At 40.1% G+C, this 24,409-nt stretch overlaps 1 protein-coding gene across 1 annotated transcript; it reads right to left on the bottom strand.

Moving 5' to 3' along the window:
- Positions 1-1,272: 1,272 nt before the first annotated feature.
- Positions 1,273-23,625, bottom strand: LOC132893951 (uncharacterized protein C14orf132). Its single transcript, XM_060933129.1, has 2 exons — positions 23,608-23,625; positions 1,273-1,506 (listed from the first exon to the last, which is right to left on the bottom strand). The coding sequence occupies exons 1-2, from the start codon at positions 23,617-23,619 to the stop codon at positions 1,273-1,275; spliced, it is 246 nt and encodes an 81-aa protein (XP_060789112.1). The 5' UTR covers positions 23,620-23,625.
- Positions 23,626-24,409: the final 784 nt, after the last annotated feature.

Below are 24,409 nucleotides of genomic sequence, written 5' to 3'. Positions count from 1 at the left end.
AGGAATTTCCACAGTATGATCTGCATCTTAGGAACTTAGTGGCCATTTATGAAGCGTGAAGAGGTAAATCAATAAAAACAGCCATGGTTTCACAAGTGCATCATTTATTAAGCAAAAAAAGTGGGCTGATTAGCAGGTGGTCTCCAGAAAAGAAATCCTAATAAATCACTTTATTCTTCAAATCAGTCATAATCTACTATTTGAGCGGTATTGGGAACTTTACATTTCTTCCATGTTACCATAACTGTACATCATGATTTGATGAAACTGCATCTCAGTATATTTAAATACATTGCTTTTTCCTAGGCTTGATTACAGATCTGATTATTCGGCTGTAACAATTTCCCTATGGGAGCCCATTAGAGTGCCAGAGCTCTGTGGAGGCACTTGTAATGCCTCGTCTGTGCACCCCATCTAACCTTCTCCATGGCAACACATTTTAAAGAACCACTATAATTGAACATAATGTGCACTTATGGCTTTTTCCTTGGATAGCAATCCTCATACAGAAGGAAAACAGCTGGGTGAAAAATAAAAGGGTCAGCAGCTAGGGCACCATCATCTAGAGCTCTCTATTCTGTGGCTGGAAAGAGTCATTCCATGCCGTTAATTAAACAGGATTAATCACCATAGCAACAACTGGATTGCATAGCAGATTTCAACACACATAGAAATGGGATTCTGGAATAAGGAAGTTTGTAATATGGACAGATGTCTGGAAAAAGGGAACCTGACGCAAAAATATTTACATATCTAGTGTCTGACATCAGTCAACTAGCTTGTCTTTTAAACATATAGTGTTATACAAAGTAATATAGCTGAATGTTATATAGAAGTAAATGTGTCACTATAAAGCATTTTCATATGGAACACATTAATAGTTTATCATAACGCCCAGACAAGTTTTGCTATAGTATTGTTAATTTATACAAAAAACTCTTTCTTTGTGCATGCATGTGTGTGTGTGTGTGTGTGTGTGTTTACATGTCCCCCGTTTCCCTTTAATGCTTAAAGATTTGCTGTCCTGTCATTCAAATAATTGACACTCCTCTTAATTGCTTCTAAGGTCTTCAGAGATATTGAAGTAGGTTCAACACCTTAATCCACTGTTTGAACATCTTCAGAATAAACAAACACAGCTTTCCGAAGTGTAGAACACTGTGGAAGGGAAAGTTCTCTGTGCAAATATTGATTATTCATAAACCAAAGTATTATCATCAAAACCAATACCTCTACAGTACAGTTCCAATAAAGTTTCTTTAAATGGACAGATCAGAAAGTGAATGCGTAAACCACTCCGACGACCACAATGTTCCCAATGGTGGCAATGATGGCAATCCACAACCAGATAGCATCACTGGAGACACGCTGGTGCTCATCGTGTTGAGCCTGAACTAAGGTCATGGGACCTGCATTGACACTGGCAGACGAGTTGAAGAGGGAATGTTCAGTGCTGTAGTCATCATTGGGTGATGAGTCCATGAACGCTCCGGTCATAACTGGGATCTGTATGAAAGAAAGGTCAACATTTTCAACCTATGAAATGTGGTAAATCTGCACAAAAACTTCTAATTAAATTCAGGTGACTGTTGTGCTTAGGTATTGGTACATAGAATATGCATTTCAGGATGAAATATGCGATAGAGAGAAAACTTGAAGCCTATCTACTTAAACCATTCATAAATCTGTGCTATGCTCACTGAGTTTACAGACTTAAAAGTCTATTTTACTCTGAGTGTGATTAACAAGCCAAAACACATTAAGTGAAGGACACATCTTGATAACCAGTCATTTTATTGGCACGCTCTCTCTCCATTTAGAAAATAATACATTTCCTGTGACCATGCTTCCCAAAGCATTTACATATCCTTATTAAATTGATTATTTAAGCGAACCTAAATCACATCACAGAACGGTTTGCAAATTGGAAGAGATTTTTTTATATCCTTCGTGTATTTTTTTCACATAGGCAAGACCACTTGTGTGAACTTATGCTTAATTATTGTGTAATGACTATTTAAAAAGTGGAACGTTAAAATGATTTATTGAAAACAATTACAGCCCAGGGACGGCTCAGTGCAAGATCACAAGCGTATATTCATACCCAATGTACTTATGGTATGAGTGGGAGTCTCCACACAAAGCAAAAATACCTTTGAGGCATGAAAGGAGCTGTACAGATATATACAACAGGGACCATTACTCAACTTGTAGTTTCATCACATGATGGAAAGAGATGCGAACCTAACCTGGGAGTAACTGGATGACAGAATTAAATCCAAGTTATGCAAAGAAAAGTTTTTTGGCATGCAATTGGATGACTCATCCTTATATTTAAATTCATGGCATGAGAAGATGGTAGTGTCCTTTACAGGTTACTTGTAATTTTTTTTTATAGTTTTATGACTTATGGCCAGCATCTAATATGTCAAAAAAAAGAGGACAAAGGGAAAAAAAAAAACAGGAGACAATCACAATAGCCCACAGCCTATAGCATACAGTTTATTTAACTCTACATTTAGGCTTTCATATTCCATCTATCCATCCATTATCCCTAACTGCTTATCCTGTACAGGGTTGTGGGCAAGCTGGAGCCGATCCCAGCTGACTATGGGCGAAAGGCTGGGTACAACCTGGACAAGTCGCCAGATAATCGCAGGGCTGACACATAGCGACAAACAACCATTCACACTCACATTCACACCTACGGTCAATTTAGAGCCACCAATTAGCCTAACCTGCAAAGTTTTTGGGCTGTGGGGGAAACCGGAGTACCCGGAGGAAACCCATGCGGGCACGGGGAGAAGATGCAAACTCCACACAGAAAGGCTTCTGTCGGCCACTGGGCTCGAACCCAGAACCTTCCCTTCTTGCTGTGAGGCAACAGTGCTAGCCACTACATCACCGTGCCACCCAGCTTTCATATTGTTTATGTGTGTGTGTGTTTTTTGCAGAACTGTATTACAGAACCATCCAAATATAGAGCTGATGGGCATTAGTCATAGCGGGCTTCTTTAACATTAGGAAAATGTAATATGATTATAATGCCAACATTATCTGTGACTGATAGTTAATGTACCCCAATGAATGGTTTTACATGCCTGAACTTGGACTAATACATTGTTATATACTGATTTCTGCTGTTGTTGGAGACATGGTGCACAGGTGTTGAAACAGTTCACACCTTGCCTGTGAATTAAATTTAATTACTCATATTTATTCCAGGGCGGCACGGTGGTGTAGTGGTTAGCGCTGTCGCCTCACAGCAAGAAGGTCCGGGTTTGAGCCCCGTGGCCGACGTAGGCCTTTCTGTGTGGAGTTTGCATGTTCTCCCCATGTCCGCGTGGGTTTCCTCCGGGTGCTCCGGTTTCCCCCACAGTCCAAAGACATACAGGTTAGGTTAACTGGTGACTCTAAATTGACTGTAGGTGTGAGTGTGAATGGTTGTCTGTGTCTATGTTTCAGCCCTGTGATGACCTGGCGACTTGTCCAGGGTGTACCCCGCCTTTCGCCCGTAGTCAGCTGGGATAGGCTCCAGCTTGCCTGTGACCCTGTAGAAGGATAAAGTGGCTAGAGATAATGAGATGAGATGAGATATTTATTCCAAATCACAAAACATGTCCATGCCATGTGTGGTGTTATTTTACATACAATACATATATTAAACATATATATTTGGAAACAGGTTCAGGTAATAGCATTACATTGTAGACTGCTTGTCTCTCAGCTACTCAGCCACTTCACTATGCTGATGTTACAGCATGTCTATGAAGAGTGATCCTTTTTCTTCTTTTAGAATTTATCACGTAATTTATTGATTGGTGGAGTAACATAAAAATGTTTTATGTTTGGCTTTTTGTGAGATATATAAACAATACTTTACTCAGAGTGTATTCCAGAATTACAGTTTATGTCACCTGTTCTATCCTGGACTTACATAATGAGGTTGTCTGAGGAGATGGGTGAGTGGCCAAACAGTAATGGAAGTAATTAAAGCTGTGCGTGGCCATCCTGAAGCCACCTGAGTAATTTTGTAAGTGTACAGACCCAGGCATTGAAATTTCCAAAGTTTTTAAGGCTCTCATAATGCTTTTATTGGAAGTGGTTTCCTACTGTTTTGCTTATCCTTTTCTTTACTGTAACATTTGCTTCGGCAAATGTGTACAATCTGCTTTTAAAGATAGACCATACCCCCTCTGAATTGAACAGACCAATTTAAATATGTTTCATGACAAGTGGTGTTGTAGCATTAATTAAAATGCTAAATGTCCAACTATCGGCCAATATCAAACCTCCCCTTTATCTCCAAGATACTAGAAAAGGCTGTGGACAGCAATCATGCTCATTGGAATAACATGAAATGTATCAGTCAGGATTTAGATCACATCACAGCACAGAGACAGCACTGGTTAAAGTAGTAAATGGTCAACTGCTGGCCTTTGATCAGGAATGTATCCCCTTGCTTTTGTTGCTTGACCTTATTGCAGCTTTTGACACCAATGATCATATTATTCTCTTTGATAGACTAGAAAATGTTATAATAATAAGTTAAATTATGATAGCCCCTTTCACTATCCCAAGGTTGCTTTACAGGGAAAAAAGGACTACGCAGTAAGAGAGGAAGAGAAATGTTCATGGAAGAGGTAAGTCTTCAACTGAGATTTGAAAGTAAAGAAAGAAGAGCAGTCATGGAGTGATTGAAGAGAATTACAGAATTTGGGGGCAATGACACTGAAGGACTCCAGTCTTTCATTTGAAGCTCATGTAGATAATAGTACTAGGATAATCTTCTTTCATCTCATAAATATTATTACGATAAGAAATATAGTGTCACTACATGATACAGAAAAAACTAGTTCATGCCTTTGTTATCTCTAGGTTGGGCTATTGTAATGCCTTACTGCCTGGATGTTCCAGGAAGTGTATAAACAAGCACCAGTTAGTCCAGAATGCAACAGCGAGAGTCCTCACTTGAACCAGAAGATATGACCACATCACCCCTATCTTATCCATGTTGCATTGGCTCCCAAACAAATTTTGCATTGATTATAAATTATTACTATTGACCTATAAACCACTGAGTGATCTTGTACCACAGTACCTCAGTGAACTTCTTGTTTTTTATGACCAACCATGCCTACTTAGATCAAAAGGTGCAGACTATTTGTTGGTACCTCAAGTAGTGAAGGCTATAGCAGGGGATAGTCCCTTTTCTTACAAAGCCCGACGGTTATGGAACAGCCTTCCAAGTAGTGTTCAGGACTTAGACACAGTTTCAGGGTTTAAGTCTAGGCTGAAAACATATTTGTTTTGTCAAGACTTTTGTTACTTTATGTTTGATAACCTTTTGTTACTTGTTGATAAATTTACAAATTCCTATGTTTAAAATTAATATCTGAAATTTATATTTTTCTGTAAAGCTGCTTTGTGACAATGTCTATTGTTAAAAGTACTAGACAAATAAAATTGACTTGACTTCTCTGCATTATTCAGGCATTGGTTCTGTTCTGTCCTAATATTAATGAACTGAGCTATAGTAATTTCTCTTGGCTATAGGATTTATTATGGTTTAAGGGCAAGGTGATTCTCAAACTTATTCTCAGAGTTCTCTGAATGTCTGAATTTCCACATGTGGACATACTATGCATCTATCAAATTCTGGTGGAAAGAATAAAGCTCTCGTTGAAGAAAAACTCTTTCAGCATTTGTTCTCTCACTGTTAGAACAATTTCTTTATCAGCTGAATCACGTTATTTAGACCAGCGTTGTTTTAGCCAGAGAGAAACATGTGGGTATACCTTATCTTTACCTTACCTTACCTTAGCTTATCTGGGCTGAATCAAATAATTTTAATAGCAGACTCAGGTACTGTAGCTCAACGAGCCTGGCTCTTTGGTGTGGTCAGGGTGCAGGTTCAGCATCCTGTAGACCTGGGTTCAAGGCAGGATAAGGTGACTGTTCTCTTGCTTTGCTACAGATGGTGTCAGAAGTGGGATGGCTTGCTGGGAGGCCATCAGAGGTGTGCCCCATATATGAGCCATACAAGGGACCCCCAGGATAGCTGGCCCCTGTGTGAGGGACCCCAGAGATGGGTGAAGCATGAATGGGTGAGGCACCCTGGTATGGAAGAAGTATGGCTGGTGGCTGTGTGAGGGATGCCTGTGTGTGTGAAGTGCATGGGTGTGCCTCCTGAAGGGGAGGGCAGTGTGACGGAGTGCCTGTCACTACAGTTGAGTATGTGCTCTGATGACCATACCAACGAGCCTGGCTCTTTGGTGTTGTGGTCAGGGTGCAGGTTTGGTACCCTGTAGACCTGGGTTTAAGGCAGGATAAGGTGACTGTTCTCTTGCTTCGCTACAAGCATTATTTCTCAAATGAAACATTTTTCACCTTAACCACAAAGTAAACTGATACCATATTGCTTTACTTGTTTCATCATTTGTTTGTTTTGTGAGTTTTTAGTATATATTTTTGAGTATTGAGCATATAGTATTTTAGTATATGCTACAGTAGCTTCGTCTGGACGCTCTGGACTCTTGCAGTGGTGCGTTTGTGGCTGGGGACTGCAGTTGACTTGCTGACTTTAGGACTGCAGTTGACTTGCTGACTTTGGGACTACGGTTGTCGTGAACGGTTTTGTGCTCAGGTTTCCGTCGGTGGGGGGTTTATAGCATCAACGAAGCTGACTTTATGTTAGGACTGTTAATGTTATAGTCATGATGTCTGTTGTTGCCCGGATGGGGATGAGTTCCCTTTTGAGTCTGGTTCCTCTCGAGGTTTCTTCCTCGTGTCGTCTGGGGGAGTTTTTCCTAGCCACCATCGCCACAGGCTTGCTCATTGGGGATAGATTAGGGATAAAATTAGCTCATATTTTAAGTCGTTCAAGTTCTGTAAAGCTGCTTTGCGACAATGTTTATTGTTAAAAGCGCTATAGAAATAAACTTGACTTGACTTGAGTTGACTTCGTAGGGATGTCCACTTTTGTATCCATCTATTAAACATGACACCACATGTTTCTGAAGCCGATCTCCTCATTGAGGGGGGCAATTTCTTCTATTTATTTAAATATTTATAACCTTTGTTCAGGCTCTTCTATTGTGCTTAAAATGGTTTGGGAGACGGATCTAGGAGGGATGATTTCAGATGAGGTTTGGGAGGAGATTTTAAAGAGAGTGCACAGGACTTCAATCTGTGCTAGGTATAGTTTTATGCAATGTCGTATCCTATATCGAGCTCACTACACTAAATCTCGGCTTGCGAGGATATTTGATACAGTGTCTCCTCTGTGCGAACGATGCCAACAAGCCACAGCAAACTATTCACACATGTTTTGGAGCTGCCCCTCCCTGAATAGATTCTGGGCTGAGATCTTTGATACATTATCCAAGATAACTGGAAGGGATACTGCTCCTAATGCCTTGACAGCCGTGTTTGGTGTGTGGCCTTTTCCACTTACTCTCTCCCCTCCTAAAAAGGACTTAATAGCATTCACAACTCTGCTGGCCAGGAAGTTGATACTGTTAAAATGGAAATCCCCAGTTCTACCTACCTATAGAAACTGGATCAAGGAGGTGCTTTATTTTCTTAAATTGGAAAAAAATTAGGCTGACCCTGTCTGGTAATGCTGTCTCGTTTGATAAGACTTGGAATCCCTATCTGTCTTATGTTAACAGCACAAGATGTCAGATCACTTTGAACTGAGCAATGCAATGCTTTGCTTCGGTATATGGTTTTTATCTATTTTCTGTCAATCTATGTATCAATGCTCTTTTATTGTTATTATTTTACTTACACACATTTTATATATATATATATATATATATATGCACACACAGTTGTGGTCAGAAGTTTACATACAGTGACATGAACATCATGGCCATATTTGGGCTTTCAGTAATTTCTCTGAACTGTTCTTTTTCTGTGGCAGAATGATTGTACAGCATATCATCCATCCATTATCTGTAGCCACTTATCCTGTACAGGGTCGCAGGTAAGCTGGAGCCTATCCCAGTTGACGATGGGCGAGAGGTGGGGTACACCCTGGACAAGTCGCCAGGTCATCACAGGGCTGACACATAGAGACAAACAACCATTCACACTCTCATTCACACCTACGGTCAATTTAGAGTCACCAGTTAACCTAACCTGCATGTCTTTGGACTGTGGGGGAAACTGGAGCACCCGGAGGAAACCCACGCAGACACGGGGATAACATGCAAACTCCACACAGAAAGGCCCTCGTCGGCTGCTGGACTCAAACCCAGAACCTTCTTGCTGTAAGGTGACAGTGCTAACCACTACACCACCGTGCCATACGTCTTTAATTAAATTAAAAAAAAAAAAACACTAGAATTTGGTGCACAAGTTTTAATTTTCTTTGGGTTTTCTGAAATCAACACAGGGTCAAAATTATACATATAGGGTCAAAAATTTACATACGCTCACTTAGATTATTAATTCAGAGTTGCTGAAACTTCCAAAATATCTCTTATTTTGTCAAGGCCGAGGTCTCTTAACTTCCTGTTAGTGATCATGATTGACTACAGCAGGTATCCTCTCTGTGCCTTCATAAAAAGGATTTGTTTATAGCACTCATTTGTTTTGTAAGTTGCTGCTTGTTGGATTTCACCTACCAACTGTATCAATCATTGTATGAAAGAGCTCTTGCTATTTTATATGAAAATTCAATACACAGAATGTTAAACAAACAAAAAAACAACATGATACCACAAGAAGCCTTATCACTGATGGAAACTTTCTTTAAAAAGCAGGAAAACAGGAAGCACAGATAGTAATCAACACTAGTTTAAAATAACATTCATGCAAATCTGTGAATGCTTTTACTATAAATGCAAAACATGACTATCTGTCCATTTAAAAATGCTCTTCATGTAGTCAGTTATAGTCTGTTCTAGTCTGTTGCTGGGGTAACATGCTTAGCAGCAAAATAGATCTTCTTGATAACTGAAGGAGGCAGACAAAAGAGAATTGTGTGTTCTGCAACACTTAGTTGATGCTCTTCTACTGGATGCTAAAAGTCACACTGTCATACCCGCAAATGTCCAATTAATTATTGCACACCAAAAATATATCTTGTGCTGTTTACCCTATGTTATTATTATTATTATTATTATTATTATTATTTCTTCAAACTCAGACTGATCTTTTGTCGTCAGAATTAACATACAGAAGCGGGTCATAACAAATGACCAAGGGTCCTGCAGTTCACACTCCTTACTACATTTGTAGTACCCTTCTCAAAATTCTGGCTGCTCCCAAGAGTGCAGTCTTTTGCAGCAACTCAATTCGAACTTCAACACCAATCTTTGAGATCCAATTTTGGATCTTTTTTGTAACCACACCAAGGGCTCCAACAACAATTGGAATAACCTCCACTTCATTCATTTCCCAAATCCTCTTTATTTCGAATTTCAAACGCTGGTATTTATCTTCCTTCTCATCCTCCTTCTCCATAACCCTGTCATCTCCTGGTATTGCAATATCAATCAAGAGGCAGTGCTTTTTTTTCTTTATCTACCAGTATCAGATCTAGTCTTCTTGCCATGATGTTCTCAACACATTGGATACTCAAGTCCCAAAGGAGCTTCACACTTGAATTTTTCAGCACTGCCTTAAGCTTGTGCTCATACCATTTCTTAGATCTCTCCAGCCCAAACTTTCCACACAGTTCCCAGTGTACAAAGCATGCAACATTGTCGTGCCTCCGCTTGTACTTCTTCTGTGCCAAAATAGTATATGCACTAACTATGTAGGTCACAGTTTCCCCTGTTGCTCCAGACACTCTCTTGGTCCACTTTTTTCTCATCGCAGTCGCTTGATGACGGTCGGTTCCACCCTGTGGGTCAGTGAGACACCTATCTGGCGAGGGACCTTCACCACTGGTTCCAGCCCTGTTCACACCATAATAATAATGATAATTTAGTTAAATCCTATTTATTGCTATTTATTATGTCTTTTTCAAGAAGGTTTTAGTACAGGGGTCATTAAAAGCAAATATGCAAAATGTGAAAAAAGTTTTGAGTAAATGTTGCTGTTATCTTAAAGCATTCCATTTGTTTAGTGTCAGTGTTGGCTCTACTGTAAACCCTTGTCTGCTCATGGTGCAAGCTACATTGAGCAACTTTAAGGTGAAAAAAGGGCAGGAGAGATTTTATTGGATCAGTGCTGAACTGAGGTTTCATGCTCTTTTTCACATCATGCAGTTAAAAGTTACTGAGCTAATTACATTCGAATGACATGAAACAAAATGACAAAATTATTAACAATTAGGAATTATTATTATTATTATTATTATTATTATTATACTTTTGAGTGCATTATTAATTACTTTTTAATACAAATTGTGATTTGTAGCATTAATAATCATAATGCTTCTGGCACTTAATCGACCTTATCTACCTTTCCTATCTACCGACCAGTATCCCTTCAGTCATAGATCAGTATAAATCTAATAATCGACTCTATTTTTATATGTTTCCTGTTTCATACTAAAAAATCTATTTTTAGTATGTCTAATATGGCTTCATTTTTACATTTGCATATACACTAACATCTTGATACTGTACTCACTGAAGTGTGCTGTGTTGGTGAGTTGCTGTGGGGGCGTGGTGCCAAATCATGTTCTGAGCTAAATCATAGGCAGGCGTGACTGTTTTTTTAATCCCCTTTAGTCTGGATATCTTGAACACATGGCATTTCTGTAGAACTCCAGTTCTGTCCTTGGGTTCAGTTTATGCCTCATATGTAGCTTAGTGTAGAGTTTCCCAAAAGCATCGCAGCACAAAGATCATTGTTAAATGATAGAGCGAGTAGCACAATGAACACTTTCTCTCCTAGTTAAGATGCTTTTAGTGTTAAGAGGCTTTTGGGAAACTCAGCACAGGCCTAGAAAAACAAATGACACCTACAACCTGTAATATGCACCCTTTTGGTTCACCTTCTGTAGTTGGGTTATAACAGGTTGAATCTGCCAAATGTGCTACATCAAAGAAGTAAACACACGTAGGTTTAATTTAAAAGGACTAAACATTGCATATGTGAGCTCTATCTGGACACCTTAATTATCCATTAGGTCAACTGGACTAATGCAAAGTTCTCTTAGTCACACCAACACAGTGAAATGCGGTATGCCATTTGATATGGTGGAACAATTTGGATCTAGTATTCACTCAAATAATGTCTCTGCCTACAGTCCCCCTCTAAAAGTATTGCAATGGGCTTTCCATCACTTTGTAGGAGGTTAATCTTTGCTCCAAAACTTTTATGGCACATCTCTTGATTTCTTTGCAAATTCTAATCTGGCCTTCTGATTCTTATTGCTGATGAGTGGTTTACAACTTGTAGTATGGCCTCTATACTGCACTTGAAGTCTTCTTTGAATGGTGAATTGTGTCCTGTAGTGGTTGTTGGCAATGTCACTGACCGTTGTTTTTGGGGTTTTCTTCACAGCTCTCACAATGTTTCTGTCATCAACTGCTGTTGCTTTCCTTGGCCAACCTGTTTGATATCTGGTTGTTAGTACACCAGTACTTTCTTTTTTAGACCATTCAAGATTATTGTATTGGCTATGCCCAATGATTGTGCCAGGGGCGATTCTAGCATCTGATCTTTGGGGGTGCTTAGCCCCCAGAGCGGACAGAGGCACCTGGCTTGAACGACAGTGTTTCCACGTTTATTCCGTATTTAGACTAGACTTAACTAGACAAGAAGACTAGACAAGACAAGACTAGACTTATGCAATGTTTTAACAGAAGCTGACCCAATAAACTATGATATCTACACATTTACAACCACTGACACAAATATTTACGTTATATTTTTAACTAAACAAGACCTACTACTGCATTTGTAATGTTGGAGCTATTCATTTTGAACAGTGGTAATTGTTAATTAATGTGTTATTGTGTATTGTGTAATAATAGTGTGTATTATTATGATTTTACATTAGTTTACATTAGTTTATATTTGTTGTTATATAGACAATGACCAGGGTTTGGATTTGTGAATGATAAGCAAACGTAAACGCTATGTTACATTAAATAAAATTGACTAACACACGGTGGTCTAGCACCATAGCACTTGTACAGCTCTGCACAAAAGTATCTCGATATGGATGATAAATGTCGTTTTTATCATTCTGTTCATAGACCAGGGAACATCAATATTGCATTATGCATATTATTGTGTTGTGTTTAACAATTGTAACTCCAGTCCGTACCTTCACATCTCGCTATGCCAGGTGCTACTTCGAGTTCCTCATCAGCGTGGAATCCAGTTAAAAAAAACACCATGTCGTAGCAAGCACTCGCGCGGACAGGCAACCCAATCAGAGGGGACGCAAGGAGGAGAGGTATTTTACTGGTCATAGAACTATCACATAACAGGTGAATTCAAGAACACACACACGCCCGCACACACATTCATTGCGCAGTGCGCAAGGGCACTTATTTATGAAAATTACGTCCAAAAGCAGTGTTTTTGAGGGTGCTGAGCTAGGGGGTGCTGAGCTCGTTTTTGGGGGTGCTTGAGCACCCCCAAAAATAGGCTAAACAAGCCCCTGGATTGTGCAATGGCTCTAATTGAGTTTCCCTCTTTTCTCAGGTTCTAAATCCTCTTCTCCCTTAGACACCTCTCTGGTCTTCAGATTGGTTTATCCTTTTTAAAAACAAAAAGAGTCTTCACAGACAAAACCCAGGCCTCAAACAAAGGGTAGATATTCCATCCATTATCTGTAGCCACTTATTCTGTTCTACAGGGTCACAGGCAAGCTGGAGCCTATCCCAGCTGACTATGGGCGAGATACACCCTGGACAAGTCGCCAGGTTATTGCAGGGCTGACACATAGAAACAAACAACCATTCACACTCAATTTGGAGCCACCAATTAGCCTAACCTGCATGTCTTTGGGGGAAACTGGAGCACCCGGAGGAAACCAATGCAGACACAGGGAGAACATGCAAACTCCACACAGAAAGGCCCTCGGCAGCCGCTGGGCTCGAACCCAGGACCTTCTTACTGTGAGGCGACAGTGCTAACCACTACACCACCGTGCTGCCTGGGTAGATATTCAGACATATTAATTGTTCTTCTCCCTTAGACACCTCTCTGGTCTTCAGATTGGTTTATCCTTTTTAAAAACAAAAACAGTCTTCACAGGCAAAACCCAGGGCTCAAACAAAGAGTAGATATTTAGACATATTAATTGTTTAAACAATTAATCTCTCGGGGAATCCTGTCAGCCCACTGACCCATATTGGGAGCCATGCATTAAAGGGTGGATAGGTAGGGGATTCACGCCAGTGCTGAAATTGGTGCCGAACTACACTTCCATACTATGCTTCCCAGAATGCACAGCCCATGCACCACCATGGATGACAACACACATACACCACACACCTGTACTACATTATTTAAGGAGTCTCCTTTCCACTCATGATCTGCAAAGTATTTGCTTATTGTTACATGCCTAACTTTACTAAGCCTTTGTTTATTATTCATGTTGTTCTGTTTTTTTTTTAAAGGGCATATTCTGGACCAATTTCGTTTTTTTTTGTATGAAAGAATGCCCCTTTACACACTCATCCAGAAGGGTAATTTTGCACAAGGCCATCTGTCTACAGCAGAAAAAAATAAAATAACAAAACGCATCTGGAAAAGTCCCAAGGGAGTCTGGAGCCAGAACCATGACATTACCTGCGGAAGCGCCAGCAGGCTGCATGAGCTTTGCACGGTTTAAGTGCACAGCCTGTGTAGACCAAGCGCTCCCATTTCTCTCTCATTGTCCGGTCTTTTGGAAAACAATGAGTACTAATCCCATCAAGATGGGTGTTGCTACACCCTCCTACGATACATCTGTTAACCATTTTAATACAACCCCAATTCCAAAAAAGTTGGGACAAAGTACAAATTGTAAATAAAAATGGAATGCAATAATTTACAAATCTCAAAAACTGATATTGTATTCACAGTAGAACATAGACAACATATTAAATGTTGAAAATGAGACATTTTGAAATTTCATGCCAAATATTGGCTCATTTGAAATTTCATGACAGCAACACATGTCAAAAAAGTTGGGACAGGGGCAATAAGAGGCTGGAAAAGTTAAAGGTACAAAAAAGGAACAGCTGGAGGACCAAATTGCAACTCATTAGGCCAACTGGCAATAGGTCATTAACATGACTGGGTATAAAAAGAGCATCTTGGAGTGGCAGCGGCTCTCAGAAGTAAAGGTGGGAAGAGGCTCACCAATCCCCCTAATTCTGCGCCGACAAATAGTAGAGCAATATCAGAAAGGAGTTCAACAGTATAAAACTGCAAAGAGTTTGAACATATCATCATCTACAGTGCATAATATCAACAAAAGATTCAGAGAATCTGGAAGAATCTCTGTGCGTAAGGGACAAGGCCGGAAAATCATACTGGGTGCCCGTGATCTTCGGGCCCTTAGACGGCACTGCATCACATACAGGCATGCTTCTGTATTGGAAATCACAAAATGGGCTCAGGAATATTTCCAGAGAACATTATCTGTGAACACAATTCACCGTGCCATCCGCCGTTGCCAGCGAAAACTCTATAGTTCAAAGAAGAAGCTGTGTCTAAACATGGTCCAGAAGCGCAGACGTCTTCTCTGGGCCAAGGCTCATTTAAAATGGACTGTGGCAAAGTGGAAAACTGTTCTGTGGTCAGACGAATCAAAATTTGAAGTTCTTTATGGAAATCAGGGACGCCGTGTCATTCGGACGAAAGAGGAGAAGGACGACCCAAGTTGTTATCAGCGCTCAGTTCAGAAGCCTGCATCTCTGATGGTATGGGGTTGCATTAGTGCATGTGGCATGGGAAGCTTACACATCTGGAAAGACACCATCAATGCTGAAAGGTATATCCAGGTTCTAGAGCAACATATGCTCCCATCCAGACGACGTCTCTTTCAGGGAAGACCTTGCATTTTCCAACATGACAATGCCAAACCACACACTCAAAAAAACCCCCATTGGATTTACTTAACCGAGTTATGGCAACCAGTCCCACGAAACTGTGTTAATTTAGATGTATTGAATACAGTTATGTTGAGTTTTTCAATACATAACTGTATTCAATACATCTAAATTAACACAGTTTCGTTGGACCGGTTGCCATAACTCGGTTAAGTAAATCCAATGTTTTGTTTTTTTGAGTGCATACTGCATCAATTACAGCATCATGGCTGCGTAGAAGAAGGGTCCAGGTACTGAACTGGCCAGCCTGCAGTCCAGATCTTTCACCCATAGAAAACATTTGGCGCATCATAAAACGGAAGATACAACAAAAAAGACCTAAGACAGTTGAGCAACTAGAATCCTACATTAGACAAGAATGGGTTAACATTCCTATCCCTAAACTTGAGCAACTTGTCTCCTCAGTCCCCAGATGTTTACAGACTGTTGTAAAGAGAAAAGGGGATGTCTCACAGTGGTAAACATGGCCTTGTCCCAACTTTTTTGAGATGTGTTGTTGTCATGAAATGTAAAATCACCTAATTTTTCTCTTTAAATGATACATTTTCTCAGTTTAAACATTTTATGTCATCTATGTTCTATTCTGAATAAAATATGGAATTTTGAAACTTCCACATCATTGCATTCCGTTTTTATTTACAATTTGTACTTTGTCCCAACTTTTTTGGAATCGGGGTTGTAATTACGCGATAATGTTGAAGAAATTTGCAGAAAACCACCAGGTCGTTTTCTCATAAACAAACCAGCGCTGATGTAGGATTCAGAAGGAGACGTCCCGCAGATGACGCCACGAAAATCAATGTTTCCTGGGAAATCCAAATGCCAAGTTTTTTCAGAGGCGGACCAATGGCTTGATTTCAACTGAATTTTTCTGGTACTGTGCAAGGTAAAAAAAATTGCAGAGAATGCAGAATGTTACAGATATTTGACCAAAGTTTAATATAAAACAGGAGAATTACATTGCTCTTGCTCCTGAATTTACCTGTAATATGCCCTTTAAACTTTCTTTGTTCCTGGTATCATCTTTTAAATTTTATACAAGTATTGATGTTGCTGATCACTGAACCTGTGCCTGTTTTTGAAGAAGCTTTTGTCTCATGTTTTTGGACCTGTTTGCCAATGTTTGTATATAAATATCTTTAATCTGCATTTGCATCCACTTATCTTTCCTGACAATGACCTACGTAAGGGCCCTATGTAACAAACCTTCCTCATAATATGAATTATAAACTGGCTAAATTAAATCTTAAGCCCCTTCCACACCAGGATCTGGTCTTTCCAGGCAGTCTCCTGTCACAGTACTAACCAGCTCTTTGAGGTGCATGGGTGCGGTGACGATCTCCGTTTCCATAGCCCTCTGCCTCTCATCTATACAGCTACTGTAGGGTTACAGTGGGGGACAAGTCCTCTGGTAACTGCGAGAGTTTGACTTCCCCACTCGCATCTGTATTGCAGCATGCTTTTCCAGATGGCAAAAGGTACCATTTTTACCTCGCCTGGGACAGAGTCCACCAGGGGGCAAGGTATTGTTTTCAGTTGGGTTTCTTTGTTTTTTTGTTAACGGTATTACGGGAAAACGGCTGGATCAATCTTCATGAAACTTTCAGGATAGATGGGCATTGGTCTCAAATAGAACCGCCAACATTTTGAGGGTCATCTGGTCAAGGTCACCAAAAAGGTATAGAGGCGCTAGCCACTACGTCATCCTGCTGTAAGAATGTAAGAGTGTAACAGTCACGCACTGCACATGCGCATACACGTGTTTTGATTAGAATGGCTGGTGAGTGTATACAATTCGGTTTACCATTCGAAATAAATGGACTAGACTAAAGAAATCGCTTTCAGACATGTTTATGCTTATTAGAGACAGAAAGTGCGTTCCACTGAGCTCTAGCGCTAGCCCATTTCCAGGAAATAAGAATTTTGGTCATGGCAATAGCGTGTGTATCTCAGCCTCGGTTTGGAAGTTTCATCTCATCTCATTATCTCTAGCCACTTTATCCTGTTCTACAGGGTCGCAGGCAAGCTGGAGCCTATCCCAGCTGACTATGGGCGAAAGGCAGGGTACACCCTGGACAAGTCGCCAGGTCATCACAGGGCTGACACATAGACACAGACAACCATTCACACTCACTGTCAATTTAGAGTCACCAGTTAACCTAACCTGCATGTCTTTGGACTGTGGGGGAAACCGGAGCACCTGCAGGAAACCCATGCGGACACAGGGAGAACATGCAAACCCCGTACAGAAAGGCCCTTGCCGGCCACGGGGCTCGAACCCAGACCTTCTTGCTGCGAGGCGACAGCACTAACCACTACACCACCCCTCGGAGGTTTCAGTTTCGAAAAATTTAAGAGGTAAGAGTAGAATAATATAAAGTACAGATACTTGGTATATTTTACTTCTGTGATAGTTAAACTGTTCATTTTTGGATTACGCTTCATTTTTGTGGCTACTGCCTCATAGAGTAAATATATATGCTACATTTACTGTATGGACATGGTATCAGAAAACAATTTTATCTATAATCAGTAGCCACATGGACCCATAGGGTACCTATTTTTTTCACAATATCTTTGTTCATATTCATCATAAGTGCTACCAGGCAAGGTTTGTTTTGCCTGGCAACACTTATGATGGTCTTTGGTATGACCCAAGCACAAATAAACTCACGAGCTCCTGGTCGAGAGGCAGACACGCTAACCACTAGACTAGCTGACGGTAAATGAAATCTTAAATATTATTAAATGGAAATTAGCTTTTTAATCAATATCAATGATCAATCAGTTAGTTAATCATTATTTCAAAACTATACAGAATGCATATTATTTACCAGAAAAATCTAATCCACCATAATAAAGATTTTTCAGTAACTGTGCTGGATGTGGTACAAATGCTTATTATGTGGATGATTATTAAGTCTGTGAAGGCTGTGCATACAGGACGTTTCTTATTATGTTCAAAGAGCATCATATTGCCACTGTCAGAGTCTCAACCACATCTTACCGAAGGCAACAGTACAAATTTGTCATGCAAAATTTAAATTTGCATGGGCAGTTGTTAGCTAAATGCATGTCAAATGCATGAATTTGAGCACAACCATGTTATATGGCCATAAGAAGAAGACACCTTTATTTGTCACATGCACACTTCAAGCACAGTGAAATTCATCCTCTGCATTTAACCCATCTGAAGCAGTGAACACACACACACCCAGAGCAATAGGCAGCCACACTACAGCACCCGGGGAGCAGTCAGGGGTCAGGTGCCTTGCTCAAGGGCACCTCAGCCCAAGGCTGCCCCACATCAACCTAACTGCATGTCTTTGGACTGTGGGGGAAACCTGAGCACCCGGAGGAAACCCACGCAGACACAGGGAGAACATGCAAACTCCACACAGAAAGGCCCTTGCCGGCCACTGGGTTCGAACCCGGAACCTTCTTGCTGTAAGGCGACCGTGCTAACCACTACACCACTGTGCCACCCACATACACTAAGAATTATGGTTTGATACAGTCAGACCTACTGTAAAATAAGATGGCTGATTATTTAGTTAAGTGATAAATCCAGATAAAAGATAAATCCAGGGATTTTTATGTTCTATAAACTGCACACACCAGTGGAGATAATGGCAATGATGTTGCCAATCCAATGACATAATTAACACTGCTATTGCTATGCAGCCATGTAAGGTAGTAAGAAACTAAAAGAGACAGAAATCATCTAAAGTCTTTGGACTTCCATGGAATAATTGTTAAGCCGTACGTTAACATTTACAAATTCTGAAAATCAAACGATTGTATGTAAAAAAAACAAAAAAACTTCAGTGCCTGAAATGGTCTGTTTCTCAAGAGCCTTTGTGTCCTGCTCTAATCCACCCTTCACATTTATCAGTAAAATTATCTAGAGGTTACGTCTGGAAAGTGCACTCACACCAAAAGAAGTATGGCTTTGTAGAGTCACATGGTATACGGTAGTATATTATGTAATGTGGTACCGAGCTCAAGGGAAAGATGTGCTTGTTTTTAGAGGTCCTTTTTGACATTCCCTGCTATTTGCAGCTGCAAAAAATTCACAAAATTTGTTCTGTTTCTATCAAGTTTTTGTCCCTCTGTCTGGCTCTCTGTCTTTGTTTGATGAGCCAAGGGACAGGAGATAAGAGATAAAATAAGAGATTTAGCAAATGGAAGCAAGACAATAAAGTCAAGCAGTGAATCAGATGTTTTCTGTCTCATATTACAAACTGCAGCAGTTGCACTGAAAGGCTTTAAGGTGAAAAACAAGAGAATTTAATATAAATATGCAGGTGATTATAGAAAATTGCGCACACTGATTGGTCTATTGACTATTGACTTTTGACACTGATTGACTATTTCTTGATAATCACCTCCAGCGACTTGGCAAAATGGCGGCCAATTGCTTTGTCACCGTGAAGAAGAATCACAAATTATGAAAGAAAATGCTGTTCTTAAAAGCACTAAAGATGCTACAAAGTTTGGTCTAAAACTAATCAAAGGTAAGGTGGGATTGTGATTTATTTCATCTATTTCAAAACAAACTATTTTATGTGAGTCGGCATCGATAAGTGACAAGTCTGTGCGCGCCGTTATTACATTTGCAGAGGCTCCAAATTGGGAAATTGCAAAGAAGGAGTTTCTCCCTCTCTGCGGGTAGCTCGGAGGGAGACAAGTTTGAGCGCCGTAGGTGAGTTTTATTTATATATATATATATAAATAATATATATAAATTTTATATATATATATATATATATATATATATATATATATATATATATATATATATATATATATGAATAATTCACCACATTTCGTGTCAATTTCGTGTCAATTAAATCTTATTAATCGTAACAGATCTAGTTAAATCCAGTGACTATAGACCAAACTTTCATATGCCTAAAGTCAATGTTAATGTCAATAATGACTATTATAAATTGCCAATGGTAGACCCTCTGATGATAATGTTCTTCTAATAATATTCTAAGTCTAAGTTAGTAAAAGTCAGACAAAAAAAGTCAGACAAATTCGTTAGAATCTAACGTCTGGTCTGGTGATCTAACCCTGTCAGATATAGGGCCGTTTTGCTGCCGTCCAAAATAGTCCGCCATTCGTCCCTGGCGACCATCACGATGGGCGATCCGAACTTTATCTTGGTGATTTTCTGATATTTTTTCTTCGTAGTTTGGCTTTCGCCATTTCCACCAATGGAACTTCGTTTCATTATCTCATTCAAGAGAACATAAAGTTAAAGACGAGCAGGCGATAAATGCAGACGAAATGCATTTCGCAATGCAGACGCAAAAAAACAAACAAAATGGTTGAGTGTCACGGGTTTTCTAGTTCTCTTGCGCATATCATTAATAGCGCCATCTGTATGCTTTATTGGTAACTGCTAAGACATTGTGTGGGCTCAAGTGTGTACCCCGTGGCGTACCGAATTCCACTCGATTCATATGCGCGCTTGATCTGCATGCGCATGCCTCCGGTATTCACTCCAATCCCCCTGTTACGCCGATCGGTGTACCGACCGGGGAATCGGCATATACCGTGGGGTACACACTTGAGTCCACCCATACAATGTCAGACACACGAAAAGCAGAAAGTCAACTATTAATTTTCATCAACATAAACGTATGTGTAGTAAGGGTGGGCGGGAGATTTTTATGTTGTCAGCGGGAGGTCGGGAGGATTTTCTACATGTTCCCTAAAGCAGGAGATCTCCCGCCCATGGCGGGAGAGTTGGAGCCTCTGCGTTTGCATGGTGCTTTTGAAGTTTGAAATAAATTATTTTTTAAAATATGATTTTTAAAAATTAAATAATCACCTGTATATTTATATTCAAGCAATTATCTGCCTCAGGCTCAGTGGATATCGGTGAATAATAATCTCAACTTCGTCTCAGTTATTCTTCACCAATATTCACTTTGTCTTTGGCGAATAATTGTTAACTAGTACACCATGGACACAGCTGCAAGATGAGGTGTGTAACCTTTATAGGAAATATAGCTTCTTTTCTACAATAATTTTGTACTATTGATGCATTCTCTTCACAATTACCTAGCTTTACACTAAAAGCAAAACATCAAACAGTAGCTCGTGAACATTTGTGTTGTGCACGTGCACACACACACACACACACACACACACACACACGAAAATGATTCTCTCTCTCTATTACTCTGTGACTCTTTCTCTCTCACCCTTTCTCTGTCTCAGTCTCTTTGTCTCCCTCTCCCCCTCTTTAGATTTTTAAAAACTATTTTATGTTGATGCATTACAGACCCATAAAAGTCTCTCTCTCTCTCTCTCTGACCTTGACTGCCTGTGCTCTCACTGTGTTTATAGACTATGTTGATATGGTGATTGGAAATAGCTAAATAACAAGATTATACAGAGTATTTCCATTCCTCTGCCTCTACTTCCCCAGCATTACAATCATTCCTAAAAAATTTTAAACGTCAATCAATGCAGATTTCTGTGTCGTCCAGGTTGTGCTGTTAAGATAACAGCACTTTCCAAATGAGCTTTGTAACTTTGTCAAGAAACATCAACTTCAGAATGCATTAGACTGTTCACACTGAGGAGAAAGTGCTGTCCTTGGGTTCTGTGCCCAGTTAAGATATAAATTTGTTCTAAGGGAACATGCAGTAAGGGGAGGGAACATTTTGGCCTCCATCCAGGACATTTACATTGGCGTTTAGGACACATACACATTCAGTACTGAATTACATCCTTTTCTTAGTTTCAGGAAATGTAATAATAATAATAATAATAATAATAATAATAATAATACATTATTTGTATAGCAGTTTGCATACACAGGATGCAGATCAAAGTGATTTGACAATTTGGCACACAGCACAAGACAAGAAGAAAAAAATGGGAAGTAATGGTGGTAATAATAATAATAATAATACTGTACAACTGTACAGCACAACAAATTCCCCAGTGGCAAATTACCAGAAGTAGTTTTTTTCACAAATCTATATTTAAAGCTATGACTAACACTGTCTGTGTTATTTTGGACCCCCAGCCATTAATTCTGCACAATAAATGTTAATTAAACAAAGCATGTACACAGTAAGAGTGACTTCACATAAAGGATCAATTTGTAACATACAGAAACACATTAAGGGCCAATTTACAAAACAGTGTAAGGACTAATCCAATACTGGAGGAGTTAATTTAATATTGCATGTGTTACTTTGGTGATTATGACAATGGGACTAAACATGTAGTGTGGTGTAGTGGTAAGCACTGTTGCCTCACAGCAAGAAGGTTCTGGGTTCGAGCCCAGTGGCTGATGGGAGCCTTTCTGTGTGGAGTTTGGATGTTGTCTGTGTGGGTTTCCCCCAAAGACATGCAGTTAAGTTAACGTGGAACGGTTTTTTTGCACTAGCATTTATTCTTGTTCATTTTTTTTGCACTAGCGTTTTTGCCCTTACCTGTCTCATGTTTTTGTCAAATTTTTGTCTCTTTTTTTCCGACTATTTTTGGCATTTGTTTTTTGTCCTGTTTGTTAACCTTTTTGCCACGCCCTTTTCCCCTGGATTAAATCACCTTATTTATTGGATACCTGTCTGTGTTCTGCTTTTGGATCCTATCTCACCACACCTCCACCACCCCCTAACATTTCTGTGCGGAGTTTGCATGTTCTCCCCGTGTCTGCGTGGGTTTCCTCCGGGTGCTCCGGTTTCCCTCAAAGACATGCAGGTTAGGCTAATTGGTGGCTCTAAATTGACCGTAGGTGTGAATGTGAGTGTGAATGGCTGTGTGTCAGCCCTGCGATAACCTGGCGACTTGTCCAGGGTGTACCCCGCCTTTCGCCCATAGTCAGCTGGGATAGGCTCCAGCTTGCCTGCGACCCTGTAGAACAGGATCAGCGGCTACAGATAATGGATGGATGGATGGATGGATGAAATTGAAATGAAGTGATTTATTGGTCTTTAATAAAAATGCATACAGTGGAACAAATTTATGGGGCTCTCTGAGAGAATAAAAAGAGGAAACAAGTGTTAGTGTGTATTGGACCATGCATAAAAATATAGGGAAAAGAAAACAAACATGAACACGTTATATGTGCAAAAGGCATCAAAGGCATGCGTTATTTACAGAGGAAATTATGACAAAGTGCAGTGCACGTGCATCTAAAACTCAGCGGAAGGCATTAGGGCGTGTACAGCAGTGTGTTTACTGGACTCATGGCCCTTTCATTACATAGAGGAGCTGAATAATGAGCTTTATTTTAGAGTGACTCCAGTCCAAATGTGTATCTCCTGTTGTATGAATACTGCACAATGGAAACTATGAATCTATAATTCATTTCAACGTTAAAAGAAACTAGACTTTGACAGTAGGAATGTACATGCAGTAACAGTAATCCTGTTTACTGGTAATACTGGGCTTTAATACCAGGTACTATAGGTGTTTGCGTGTGCAAATGGGCCACGCCCTCTCTCACCGGGACAAAGTGGAGCAGGTGAGTAGTTCCAGCACCTGTTCGCGGGTTGCTGTATTTTTGGTGGGTAGGTTAAAAGAAAAAGAAAGAAAATATACAGTTTTTACATACCTGCGAAGCCATAAATGAAAGATCCATGTTGTTGACGTTTGTTCACTTGATCCGTAAGGAAGTAAAGAAGATGCGCCTGAATGGCGCTGTGTATCTGAGTGGAGACGGAGGACCATGAACGCACCGAGTATACAGCAGAGTCTAGACTCTTACAAACTAAAAGATATTAAGCCGAGAAGATATTTTACTCTCCTCAAATACACCGAGACAGATGAAAGAAATGAAGAGAATGAAGCATCCACGTGCGCAGATCTCTCTCTCTCTCTCTCTCTCTCTCTCGCTCACTCTGTGTGTGTGTGTGTGTGTGTGTCTGTCTCTGTCTGTCTCAGTCTCTTTGTCTCCCTCTCCCCCCTCTAGATTTTTAAAAAATATTTTAAGTTGATGCATTACAGCCTCCGAAAAGTCTCTCTCTCTCTCTCTCTCTATATATATATATATATATATATATTCCACCCTATGTAATCCATCCATCATCCATAACCGCTCATCCTGTACAGGGTCGCAGCCAAGCTGGATCCTATCCCAGCTGATGATGGGCGAGAGGCAGGGTACACTCTGGACAAGTCGCCAGGTTATCACAGGGTTGACACATAGAGACACACAACCATTAACACTCGCATTCAATTTAGAGCCATTAATTAACCTAACCTGCCTGTCTTTGGACTGTGAGGGAAGCCAGAGTACCCAGACACAGTGAGAACATGCAACCTCTACACAGAAAGGCACCTGTCGGCTACTGGGCTTGAACCCAGAACCTTCTTGCTGTGAGGTGACAGTGCTAACCACTACACCACCGTGCCGC

This window comes from Neoarius graeffei, chromosome 11, assembly GCF_027579695.1.
Source record: "Neoarius graeffei isolate fNeoGra1 chromosome 11, fNeoGra1.pri, whole genome shotgun sequence".
In the NCBI taxonomy this organism is placed as follows: Eukaryota; Metazoa; Chordata; class Actinopteri; order Siluriformes; family Ariidae; genus Neoarius; species Neoarius graeffei.
Note: the sequence above shows the minus strand (reverse complement) of the source record. Positions and strands in the feature narration are given on the sequence as shown.